Source organism: Colossoma macropomum, unplaced genomic scaffold, assembly GCF_904425465.1.
Source record: "Colossoma macropomum unplaced genomic scaffold, Colossoma_macropomum, whole genome shotgun sequence".
Taxonomy (NCBI): Eukaryota; Metazoa; Chordata; class Actinopteri; order Characiformes; family Serrasalmidae; genus Colossoma; species Colossoma macropomum.
This window is the reverse complement of record NW_023495252.1, coordinates 346,776-360,879: the sequence shown is the minus strand read 5'-3', so window position 1 is coordinate 360,879 and position 14,104 is coordinate 346,776. Positions and strand designations below refer to the sequence as shown.

General features: G+C 37.9%; 1 protein-coding gene across 2 annotated transcripts in view; it reads left to right on the top strand.

Annotated features, from left to right (window-relative positions):
- Positions 1–14,104, top strand: part of reln (reelin) — a 292,302-nt gene that overhangs the window by 14,606 nt on the left and 263,592 nt on the right. For both annotated transcript variants that reach the window (XM_036561448.1, XM_036561447.1), the window contains exon 2: positions 12,086–12,193. In XM_036561448.1, the coding sequence (XP_036417341.1) occupies positions 12,086–12,193 (108 nt within the window). The remainder of the gene's footprint in view (positions 1–12,085; positions 12,194–14,104) is intronic.

Genomic DNA, 14,104 nt, shown 5'->3' with positions numbered 1-14,104 from the left:
ATATTTTTAAACAAAATAATTAAAAAAATTATCTTATCCCAGTAACTTTGTCAGATTAACAGGGACACTGTTAACTCTCTGTATGTGACGACCTGTTAGGGAGCAATGAGAGGTTAAATGGGTGGGTGGGGACCCCCTGGGTAAATCAACTGCAACAATAAAAAATCAATAAATGTTGACTTGCTTACTCATTTACAAAGAGGAAAACTCATTGTGTTTCCAGTGTTGTAAATCATAACAGATTCTTCATATTCCATAACCCCAATAATACAGGGAGATTCACTCGAAAGAGGCCCCGAATATTAGGTAATATCTCTTGCTAGGATGAAGCAATCTGAACGAAACGATGTGCAATGTGCGTCTCAGTATTTGGAGCTTCAAGCAAGCCAGAATGCCCCTGTGTTGGAGCGGTGAGGTAGGCAACTTCCGGGTGCATACCCCCGTACGGAGAGCACTTCCAGCATCGCATGTAATGCAATCGATTACATATATGTCAAGGTATGTAGCGTATTTTTTGGTTCCGATTGCTTCATCCTAACAGGAGTTACAACTGAATATTCGGGGCCTCTTTCGCTAATTCACTAATTAGAAAAAGTGTATACAAACCTTTGGACATAGTGAAGTTCGACTGAGGGACCTCCAAAACAGCTAGAATTGCATTATATGTATACTGTGACAAAAATGTTTAAGGTCCAAACCTATTTAAGGCCTTGGGGTAGTTTGTACTGCATCATGTACTGATCAGAACTTCTGACGCTGTTCAGATGCAACTGATAACTGTTGGAGTCAACGAGTACATTAAAATGCTTTTTGTTTTGTCACTGTAAAGTGTAAGAAGCTGGAGAAGAAAAAAACATGATGCAATGCATCATTGCTTGATTTGACAGTTCTGTAAACACAAGTAGCACTGTGGTATTTAAAGTAGGGTTATTTGCATAGTTCATTTCAAACCCAGCAAAACTTCAGCTCATGACCATCCCACAACCCTTCTTGCTCAATCAGCTACTACAGTTCCATGCTGTGAGAGCATAAATACGCAGCTAATCTCACAGCCTAAGCTAAAGAAAACTGACAGATCATATGTCGGATCATATACTGCCCAGACTTGCTCATTCTGGTATTAATATCTGCACTGATAACAAGCTGAGTGGTCTTTAGCCCAGAGGACACAGTGTCCATGATTTCCAAAAAGAATTCAAATGTTGATTCTGTTTTTAATGCAGTGCCGCCTGAGTGCCCAAAGATCACAGCCAGCAAATACTGGCTTTTGGCCTTGTCCTTTGCATACAGAGATTTCTCCAAATTCTCTAAAACCTTTAATGTTATTATGTACCGTAGATGATGAAAAGTTCTTTGCTATTTTATGTTGAGAAATGTTATTCTTGAATTGTTGCACTATTTGCCAGTGCAGTCTTTCACACTGGTGAACCTCTCTTCATCTTTACTTCTGAAAGACTCAGCCTCTCTGGGATGCTCTTTTTTATACCCAATCACATTATTGACCTGTTGCCAGTTAACCACCAGGCATTTTTTAGAGTTACACAACTTTACCAGCCTTTTGTTGCCCCCGTCCCAACTTTTTTGGAATGTGTTGGCATCAAATTCAAAATGGGCAAATACTTTTCAAAAAACAATTAAATTTCTGTTTCAACATTTGGTATGTTGTTTTTGTACTATTTTTTGTACATTTTTTTAGTGATTTGCGCATCATTGCATTTTGTTTTTATTTACATTTTGCACAGCATCCCAACTTTTTTGGAAATGGGGTTGTAATTTGGGCGCAAAAACTGCTTATAAAGCAAAGCTTTTTGCATTAAACATCTAAATTTGGATGCTCATAATTATATAGGGTAAAGTAGCTAACAACACATATAATAAAATCATTGTAATGTATGGCATCTTGTGACTTTTGCTTTGTTTTGTGGCATTAAGGATTTTTCACCAGAATTCTAATGATGTCTGATGATCTTAATCTGGGCCTCAGAGGTAAGACGCCCCACTATTCAAGATTTGTGCAATTCTGTGGATGCATGGGTACATGGCATTACTGTGTTCAAAAGTTGATTTCACTATCAGAGACCAGAGGCTCAAATTCTTAATTTTAGAGAGTTTATGTGAACTTGAAAACAAACAACTGCAAACCTACCAAGACATGGCCGTCCACCTAAACTCACAGCCCAGGCAAGGAGAGCACTAATAAGAGAAGCAGCCAAGAGGCCCATGGCACTCTGGAGGAGCTGCAGAGATCCACAGCTCAGGTGGGAGAATCTGTCCACAGGACAACTATTAGTCGTGTACTCCACAAATCTGGCCTTTATGGAAGAGTGGCAAGAAGAAAGACATTTTTGAAAGTAAGCCATAAGAAGTCCCATTTGCAGTTTCCCACAAGCCATGTAGGGGACACAGCAAACATGTGGAAGAAGGTGCTCTGGTCAGATGAGACCAAACTTTTTGGCCTAAATGCAAAACGCTATGTGTGGCGAAAAACTAACACCGCACATCACCCTGAACACACCATCCACACCATGAAACATGGTGATGGCAGCATCATGCTGTGGGGATGCTTCTCTTTAGCAGGGACAGGGAAGCTGCTCAGAGTTGATGGGAAGAAGGATGGAGCTAAATACAGGGCAATCCTGGAGGAAAACCTGTTAGAGGCTGCAAAATACTTGAGACTGGGACGGAGGTTCACCTTCCAGCAGGACAATGACCCTAAACATACAGCCAGAGCTACAGTGGAATGGTTTAGATCAAAGCATATTCATGTGTTAGAATGGCCCACTCAAAGTCCAGAACTAAATCCCACTGACAATCTGTGGCAAGACTTGAAAATTGCTGTTCACAGACACTCTCCATCCAAACTGACTGAGCTTGAGCTATTTTGCAAAGAGGAATGGGCAAAAATTTCAGCCTCTAGATGTGCAAAGCTGGTAGAGACATACCCCAAAAGACTTGCAGCTTGCAGTGAAAGGTGGTCCTACAAAGTATTGACTCGTGTAGGCTCAATACAAATGCATGCCACACTTTCCAGATTTTTATTTGTAAAAAAATGTAAAACCATATGTATATATATATATGTATGTGTGTGTGTGTGTGTGTGTGTGTGTGTGTGTGTGTGTGTGTAGATGGAGCTGTTGATAGCAAAAAGCCCCAGAACAGCAGATGGCAATGCCAGGAGGGCAAGCAGGTGCCAGGGGGTTGCGCAATGGAATGAAGGTGGTGTTATCACTGTAATCCAGCCAATATATGCTATACACATGGCCCGCTGTGTATCTGACATCACTATCCATGAATTAATATACATCAGCAAATAACTTAGACCTCCTTACTCACATTCACACTGTTACCTTCAGTCTTCATGGGTGAAAATGGTATAGCCCTTTGTGTTCCAGTGTCCTGCACAGGTGACAGAGCACTGAACCTGGGCAGAAGCAGGAGGGTTTGGGGGTAGGGTGGGCACCCTGACACAGGCCTGGCTGGGGAAACAGATGGACCTAGCCATGCCCCATGGCAAGTCTCCATTTCTGGCTGCTTGTAGGCACGTGCTGCTGTCGGTGGGATGTGTCATGTGGATCAGATGACCACCTATTTTTATCCAGTCTCCGCCTACATTCTCTGAAAATTCCAAACCATCATTTTGGGTGAACCATCTTTGACAAATGTATTTGCAAAAAAAATTATTTGTTTTTTTCTGTAAAGTTGTTTTACTGTTGCCCTCTGAACTATGCTGTAAATTTGCTACTTGAATGTTCCCATTTCCATTGCAACCTCTGTTAATTTAACCATATGACAGATGAGATTCACACTGAGCATAGGTTTTGTACCATGAAAGTTACTTTTTTCATCATAAGTCACAAAAGTGATACCTATATTATTTGAATTATCTTATTGATGACAACATATTGAAGAATATGAACAACTTGCAGAGGAGCTGTAATGCAGTGTTAAAAGCCAACCAAAGTAAAACAATGAGAGCAGCTCATATTTCCACTTTTAAATTAATCATTGCATACTATAGACGTGTTGTATTTGGGTAAGCAGGGTAAGAATTGTGGATCAAGAATGATGAGAAGGTCATCTGATGTTGAAACAAACAAGCACTTAATCACAAGCAATACGCAAATTTGACAGTATATAATTTAGACACATTATAAAGGGCAAGATATTACATTTATTATCCCATCATTAATTATTATTTAGATGCATAGAATTATTATGCAATAATATTAAAAATTCTACTTACTGTCCCACCAACTGGCAGTCAAAACATGTTTGGTTGATTCCACCATCACTTTCTAAATGTGCTGTTTGATAATCTGATGTGTAGGACCTTTAATCCAACTCCTGAACAATGGGAAAGTTAGCTTGGCTGTTTCTACCTATATATCATGAGAAAACAATCCTAACAGTGAAATAAAAGGATTCCAATAATACAAAAAAATTACAGACATGTATTTTTAGTTCCCAGAAATCATTAGGCCTTCTTTAAAGGCCTAAAAGGCCCTGAAGGTTCCCTTCTGCTCTTTGTGTAGTCAATGGAGTGTTCTTGCTGTCACAAGCCAGGTTTCCATCCAGCTGTCAAATTAAATTCAAACAAATAAGATCATGCCAGCAGGGCTCAGTAAAAACACTTCTGGGAAGTACTAATCGAGTTGGCAGAGAATCCTTTAATATTCTATAACTATGGCCAGGCAAAAACATGAACGCATGATCAGTCATATGACTTTATTCATATTTATATTATATATTTGGGAAATATGTTTCCTCCATAATTTATCACTTTTCCATGTATCTGCAAAAAAAGCAATTATACAAACTTTTATGCTAATGATGTCAATTTTATTGGATATTTGCAGTTTCTGTCAAGTTTTTAAAATTTTGAAATAAATAAATAAAATAAATAAAATATGCCTAAAAAATATATGAATGGAAACCTACGTACAGTCTGAACATGTCCTATATTGACATTCTCAGTCACCTAAGAAACAGTTGAGCAGTGGCTCAACTTTTTGTGGCTGAACCTCCTGTCAGATTATTTGCCTAAAAATCTGATATGACTCATGCTCTTCACTAGAGGCTCAGCTTTAATAATTCTAAATGTGCTACAGTTATCCTGACACTACAATTCCAGGTTCTCTACCTCCTCAAGATAATCTTGTTTATCAGAGTTTGTGATCAAACCCATTTCAGCTGTATAATCAGCAAACTTATGCATGGCTTGTATATAGTCTTGTATATATTGAGAATAGAGGGCCTCGGCGTCTTCTAGGCCTTCAAAGAAGACCTAATGATTTCTGGGATCTGAAAAATACATGTCTGTGGCATACATACAGACATACATACATACATACATACACACATACATAAATAAATGCTTGTTGTATTTAAACTCTTCAAGTAGTAATAGTCGTATTTCATTGTTAAGTTTTGATTGGAAACAAAAGGGTTAAGACAAAATTGTCCAATTACTATTTTTTAGGAAGCTAGCTCTGATTAGGCCCTATTTGTCAGATCAACTGACAGCAGAATTAGGAAGTGACGAAAAGAGAGTGCAGGTAAACACCCTCTCCTAAAATCTGCCCACCCTGAAAATATTCCAAAAGTGAGAAGCCAAATAAATATTTCAGAAGCAAAAGAGCAGTTTCAAAAGCAAAAAATATATCAGCAAAATCAGAACACAGAAAAAAGTGAAAGCAAAGACTGGCAAAATCAGCAATAAAATTTATATCAGAATGAATGAAAACAAATGAGTTGTAATCTTTTTTAAAAAATAGGTTTAATTTAATTTTCATTATTTGTAACATATTTTGGACTCTTTGATACTACCATGCTTGCTTGTGGATTTTATTATTTTATTTAAAACTTTTGTCACAAAATTAACTTGATACCAGGGCACGTTACCTGGTACACTGCCTTTCTATGGGCCATATTCTTACCTAAGAGTGAAGTAACGAGCTCTGGCTCTGCCTATCAGCTACTCCTTCCTCTGCTGCACCTGGCATTTAGAGCACAAGTTGCGTCAGCCATGTGCAGTCTGCATGAAAGCTGCTATGTTGCCATCCAGGGCCAGCTCCTTTTGGGGCAATAAGCAGGATTTATTATTATTATTATTTTTTTTTGGGGCGGTGGCATTTGAATTCTCATTTGGAGTTCTAATAAGTTACAGTTCAAATTACAGATTACTTTCTCAGCTTTTTTGATCCAGGGGTCTGTCTCACCATGCAGTATTTTTTGCTTACACAGCTAATTTCAAGCTTATTTGGATCTAATTCTGGTGGCAGCAGTAATGGTGTTGCTTTTTTACTGTTATAAATGTTACACTCACTAGATGTTTAGGTAAGTAATTTTTTTCTTTAGTGATTCCTCTTCATGTTTTAAGTGAATGAATGTTCATTATAAACATCACACTTTCATGCAAGGCCATGCAAAGTTAAAAGGAGACACATGGACCAAAATAATAAAACATCAACAGCATAACTCTTTAACTACAGCAACAACCAGTATTCAAAACAAACAAAACAAGAAATCTTACATCACATTATAGTACACCATTAAATTGGCTTTTGTCAAAACAGTGCTATTATAATAATGGTAACACTTTCTATGAATGTCACCTTTGTAAGCATCTATAAACACATTTATAACATGTTATAATGTATTCATAAAGTATTATAAACATGGTTATAAATATTTATAAAATTATGAATTACACTTTATAGCCATGTTTATTATACATTATGAATTGTTAATATAATGCATTATAAATAGTGTTAATAAGATGTTATAATGTCAGTGCCAAAGAAGTCAGTCCCAGCTTGGACAGCGTAAAGTAAAGAAAAATACCAAGCTAATGGCGATGTACGTTGACTTTCCCACATTGGGTAAAACACTGATGGCAGCACTAGTTTAAACTCTGACATTTGAAGCCTGTAATGTGCTTTATTGTGTATGTTTTAGTGTTTCAGTAAATTCCTCACACAATACTTCAACTTGAAGCCTCACTCTTAACACTGGAGGAGGCTTTAGTACAGTATGCTTCACTTTACTTAGAGCGGACATATACAACTTATGAGCTCATAATTTGTTATGATCAGTATTATGTTAACAATTCATAATGCATAATCAACATGCCTATAATGTATAATGCATGTTTATAAATATTTATAGCTATGTTTATAATGTCTTATGCATGCATTATAACATGTTATGAATGCGTTTATAGATGCTTACAAAGGTGACATTCATAGAAAGTGTTACCATAATTATTTCAAGATACCATCAATCAACCTTGTAGTGTCCATAACACAATCACATACAAATATCATAATACCTTGGTAGTTAACAATGATTATAGCTTTTTGAACAGAATTACTTTTACAACAGTAACAATGCATAATTCTGATTGCTTAATCTTGATTCTCATAGCAGCTGGCAGATGATAAAATATGATAAACAAGCTAAGGAACACAACAAACTCATGAGTTAACTGAGTTAAACCTGCTACCACAAGACAGGCTATAACATAAAAGTACTTCCAAAATAGACTAAAAGAAAAATCCCATAAAATACTCAGCTATCAGGGTAAAAGTAAGAGATAAAAAGGCCAGCAGCTCTGCTGCCCTACTAAGCTTGAGTGTGATCAGCTAATTTATTTCATGTACCTGCACAGCCAGCGTTGTAAAAGCCGTTGATACGTTACATTAATAACCATTTCAAGTGAACAATGATTTAGATGGTTCAGCAAAGACTAGCATTTTTTAGTATACCAGTTAAGAATACAGGGTTTAAAATTTGTGACAGACTTTTTGCAGGACTCTTTTTGTACACATGGATTATTATTCAGTAAAACTAGCTCATATAATTGACTAACAAATAAAACAGTTCACCTCTGAGCAGACACAGTTGATCATAAGCATGTTCAGTGATTGGGTGCCCAAAAAAATTAGGCAGAGCTTGAGAGTAGTCAGTCCAAGACATGGGCAGTTAAACATGTAGGAATCATAAATGAGGTTAAAATTTGTTAAAATTCAGTTCAAATCATTTTACCATTGTTTTGCACGAAGTTATTTATCATTGAGAGGCAAACAGACACATGCTCCACCACCCGCAAAACAACATATAGTATATGAATAATTCAAAAGTTGATAAGGGGCCTCCCTGGTGACCACGGGGGCCCTAAGCAGCCGCTTATGTGGATTAATAGGCAGAGTGAGGAACTATTGGCACCCGAATCTCTTACCAGTGTACAAGATAGATGGAGCTAAATGTAAATGACAAACAAAAGCTTTTCTATGTCATGTATGTTGCTGCTGTAATGGGAGTTGGCCTCATTTGGTCAAGAGTATCGGCTGTCGCTTCAATACTCAGCACTACCAGACAATGCAGTGCATGGTGGTTCAGATGCCTGATGGATCATGATTTGCTATTGTGCTTTTACTCTCTGACTTCATTTAAGTATGTTTATGTCTTTCCTTTACTTTTGTTTATCTGTTCATAGAAAAAATAAAAAACAAAAATCTTATTCAAAAGAGAAGAAAACAACAAAGATTAGCAGAGCAAAAAAAAAATGTTTTTAACATACATTCATGTTTTTTGTAACGTCAGGTTGCTTCTGAGTTGTCAGACCGACAAGGAGAGTTACACCTTTTCAGCTAAGTTCCTGATGGTCATTTGCTCCTTCTTTTCATACTCAAATTATTCTTATTTTCACTTTATTTTTTGCAAGAAACCATGTCTCATGGAAAACGACCTCCCACATATACACACACAACCTATCTAGGGAGGTAAGAAAGGCTCTAGGTTTATCAATAGTTGAGTAGGAGTGTGTCGGTGTGTGTTGGTAATGAGGCATAGTACATCGCAGCATCAATATTGTATGGTAGAATAGGGCCAGAGGGGTTAGGCTCAAGAGTACAGAAAAGGCAGAGGGTGGAGGGGTGGGGGTGCAAGGTGGGGCGGGCTGGACGAAGTACAATCACAAAAATTAAATTTATTCCTACAGAGAATAGACATCTATAGACACTTATAGAGAGATCTCACTATGATGCACAGGGCATGGACAACAGAAATTAATGATTGAGGAGGTAACAAAAAGTCCAGACACTGTCAGAACATATGCATGCTAAGAGATCTCACAGAATTTAGGATGAGAAAGGCAAAAGAGAGGAGCGTGGAAATAAAAAGGCAGGTGCCATGTAGTCTGTCAAAACTGCCAAATCAACTACAATTCTAAAGTAAGATTCCTAAAATAAAAGGGATAGAAAGAAAAATAAATGAGAGAGAATGCTCCTCCAGTTGCGTATCAAAACACAGCTTAAAGAAAGGGGAAAAAAGATACTTTTACAATGAGAGGAAAAGACAGCCACTGAATGTAAAAGGAACATTTAAATTGACTGACAAAATCCATCTAGAAATTCTGAGACAAATTTGCTCTCAATGCATTTTCCTAGGTCATTTCCACTGCTTTTCTCACCATGTATCTTTCCCTCAATAATTTGATATCATATCCTTCCTGCTCTTTGTCCTCTGAAAGTTAAAGAATATTCACACCGAGTATATGTGTGTGCATGAGTGTGGAGGAGAATTCTAAAAGCTGTCTTCAAAGCCCTGGTGCTGCTGAGCTCTAAGCACATGTGTAGCCCACTGAAGCTGAGCAGATCTGGATTGAGGAATCACTTCTCACCACATTGTAAAGATGTGTTTCTTATCTTTGCTTTGCATAGAAATAGTACTTTTCTGAATTATTAACATCTTGCATTTTCATTGATTACATTTCTTTTACCCTCCATAGACCTTTTCATAAACTCCTATCAGCGAACCCTTTCTCTTTTCTCCATCTTGTTTGTTTTTCACTGTAACTCTCTGCCCCTTAGCTATCTTTCACCTTACAAGCTACTTCAAAAGGAGCTTGCTCCAGAGGGTGTGTGTTTGTCTGTCTGCTTATGCCTGTTGTGGTGTAGTTTTTCAACATACCTATTCAATGCACACTTTATGGGGGACATGGCTTGGACCTGCAGTCTAAAGAATACTTCACCGATACATACTGGTACTTATGCAATATGACTTTATTATACTGTAATTATCAGACATGGACCTAGGACCTTGTTATCAACTACTAATTAAACATTAAAATTTTGATGTCTTTCAACACTTCATAGAGTTTAATATGTAGTCTCTGGCAGTGTGTAATCTTATAGCTGTGTGTATTGTATGGGCTGTGTATTCAGAAGCTTAAAACAGAACTTGGTTTGTGTACAACAGACAGAGAGGCAACTGAACGCTCTGGATATAATGTTGGGAGTGGTGGGATAAATTATTGAAGCTATGATGTGGGGGAGAGAGGGAGAGAGAGAGAGAGAGAGAGAAGGGAGGGAGGATGGTGGGGATACTGGGGCTCTGCTCTTAATCCAAATACAGTCTTTGTGAGAGTATGAATACACATGTGAAAGCAAAATACAGTTAGACGCATGAATAATGTCATTGTGAGAAAGGTTGACAGCCAAAAAGTGGAGCCATCTAGTCATATATGTAGTCACACACTTTTTTGCCTAGACAAACACACACTTGTTAGTTAAAGATGCTGTTTTTTTAGTGGTGGAGCTAGGCTGGTGAGAAATTGTTAGGGTTCTTATATCTTTCTTTTATTTTTTTTTAGATGGTTTTGAGGATTCAGAAATTCAAAAATGCACCCTTTTTTAACTCACGTTTTTCTCTCCCCAATGCGTTATGATCTGTCTGCCTGGGCTAAGGCCAAATAGGCAGCTGCTTTAGTGCCAGGGTTTGATACTGGAGCTGCAGTTGCTTGGTATGGTTTTATCTTATAGTGAAAGGAAAGGCCTAGATAAGCACTTCACGCTGTTAATCTAAGTAAAAGATAAAAGGACAATGCCGTACTTGTTGTTAGGAGTAGATCCAAAATCCAAACTCTCCCCATTCGTCACTCTTTATCTTTTGAGTCTTGTCTTGGCATCCTCACTGTGCTAACATTTCACGTTTTTCTTGTGACAGTTGTCGCCTGTGCAGGGAAGGTGTCATGGCTACTCCCAGTTCAGCCCACCTCCTGGCTTCTCATCTGCTCTCTCTAGTAAAAATCGACCTCTGTTGGAATGATGTAAACTGTCTCTCAAAGGCTTAAGCCCTACAGGGTTTTAAAGCATCTGTTAGGCTCCCATTGATAAATGATTTATTTCTCATCAGTCAGCATGGAACAACAGGCATTCTGCCTGTGCTTCAGCATTGGACAGTGATTTATGTGCTAATGTGATTGTAAAATGAGAAATCTTTTGCTTATAGAGATCTTAAAAACAAGTTGCACCTCAGATACCTTTTCAGAAATTGTTAGTCTGGAGTGTCTGTGAGCTGAAAGTGCAATAACTTTGATGGTGATTCATTCTATTGGTTATCATGAGCAAAAATAAACAATTTGAATAAGGCGGACATGTTTTCTGTTTATTTTCTGTCCTCTTGGATTCAGGCTGAGAGCTAAAACTTTGATAAGCAGCAAGACAGCTTTATTTTTAATTACAAATTGAGCTGCATATTTAATTTAAGATATTTTAATACTCAAAATCAATGACAGCGCTAGATATAAATAAGTTTATAATAATATTTGTCATATGTAATATAACGGTAGCGAGTGGGATTTGGTGATTTTGGAGCTGGATTGCTAGCTGATGGATGGTCACAGGTGGATGAAATCACTCTGGATTGTGAGTCTGGTGAGTGATCTGATGTGTGAATCATGTCACTGTTTTAACCCTTTGTTGGAATATGAAGGCCAAAAAGCAGTGCAATAATATCAGGATTTTAGGTAATATTCTGAGCCGAATTACTCACTGATGCTGATGTCACAGCTTGATGATGCTTACTAGTTAGGGGCGGTTCTGCTGAATGTCCTGATATGTGGACGATGTTTGTACCTTAAACCGTTCTGAAGTTATGAAGGCTAGAAGTGACCTACCGTTTTGGGTCTTAAAGGTTAATGTTGGGTTTGTAAAGGTATTTGTGAGTGCTTGTGTAGCTTGTCACTGAAAATATGTATATTGGAATTTTCTAACCATATCTCTGTTTGTCTGTCTTTCTACAGTGACAGTCTCCACTAGTACATACTTTGACGGCCTTCTCGTCACTGGTCTTTACACTTCCACCACTGTCCAAGCAGCACCCATTCCTGCGCCTGCTGCCTTTGGATTTGGTAAGTCTTTAATGATCTTTAATGGACAGCCACTTAATGACCTCTGTCCACTGAGGTCAGCCAACTTAGAAACTGAACCACTGAAGTTAGAGTTCATTGCATCTATCTGATTCACTGAAACATCCTATGGTGCTAAAAAGGTTGATTTTCACACTATGTATTGAAAGCACCAAGGCTGCAGAGTGTGTTGTTAGGAAGGCTAGTGATTTAGCTTGGATTAGGTTTATGAACAATAAACAGTATACATCCGCTCAGTTCAGTGCAGAGTTCCAGTTTAAGGCCACAAAAATGTTCTTGGCAAAGACTGAGAGAGATCACCAAACACTATTCAGAAAAACTGCTCTAGCTTTCTCCTTTCTGAATTCATATTTCAGTGGTTGCTCAGAGTGTTGAGCTTGCTCCCTTGGTCTAAGCTGGTTTCTGAGTAGATTATTCCAGATTTATCTCCAGTTTAGAGAAAAGAGAGTTTGTTTCCTTATCATCAGCGACCACATGGTTTGGAGTAGTCTGCAGCTGTGCCAATGTGTGGAGTCATCTCAGCTTCACTCTGATGTTGCTAGTTCTAAGCTATGGATCTGAGTGATTGATGTGAGCAAAACACACACACACAATGCAGCTCTTTGTGTGTGTGCATTTGCTTGCACAATTAAAGAGCTGGCTTTACCTCCTGCACATGCTATTCATTTAGCTGCCAGCAACTCAAATCTCCGGTACCAATAAAGTACAGTTTCTGTTCTGTTAGAATTAGCAAGAACTGAAGACAAGGCTATGATTTTATGATGGCACACTTCTGGGACTCAACAACTGTCCAAAAACCCACAATACAGAAAAATCTACTGAAGAGGAACACAGGTGCTTACAGGTGCTTAATTCCCCCTTCATTTCTGAATTCACTTTTATCTCATTCACAGTCACATTCTCAAACGTTGTGCTGCTGCTCCCCTCCCTGGGTTTATTAGTTTGTCCCTTCAGACTGTTAACTGACACTAAGAATATGTGATTTGTTGACCATAACCAAAAAAAAAAACCTAAACAATCATTCAAATAAAGTTAAAACTTAGAAAAAGCGAAAACTGAACTTTTCTGCTCTGCCTGATCAGGATTGTTGGGTGTTTCGGACCACACGGTGATTGAAAGTTATGATACATAAAGTTATGTTCCACTGGATTTGCCTGTGGTAACTGTGGAAAGTGTTCATGGCCAACACAAGTAGGAATTTGGCAGTCCTGCAAACACTGTTAGCATTTACTGAATTATACTACTGTGGATTGGTGGCTATCGCAGAAAACAAATCATTCAAGCAACATTAACATTTGTTGGCTAATTTAAACTAGCTAGTAAATTATGCAGAGAAAGCTTAGTTTAAAAGTTCTTGCACACTCTGCCCAGCTGCATCAGATTATCTAGTGACAGCAGTGGAAGAGAAAGAACAGCTCTATAATAAAACTGCATTCCAAACTCATATAACAAAAACTCAAAAAACAGAAGAAAACAGAAATTCATGAATTTCTCAGTGACCAACATTGTTCTTTATTTGATAGTCTATAGCAAGTTCATGCAGCACCTAATAGCTAAAAACAAACAGATTAAAGAAAACCCCTAAAAAATAAAAAGTTTCTATCATGTTTTTGATTTGAAAGTCTCGCTTGCAGCCTCAGACCCAACTATTATTAGTAGTAAAATTAGTATAGTCCCATTTAAAGGATCTAGCATAAGATGCTCATGTGCCTCCTAACCATAACTTGTGAAGTTCTTATTTTGACCATTGGTAGTGGCAAAACATCTGACAGCCAGAATGTGTGCAGCTGTGTGCTTGATGTATAGTGAGAGAAACATGTGGTGTACAGATATGTTCAGTGTTGGACCTACAATGAAGAATATATGGAATGAGGCTTGCATAAAGCTACAAAG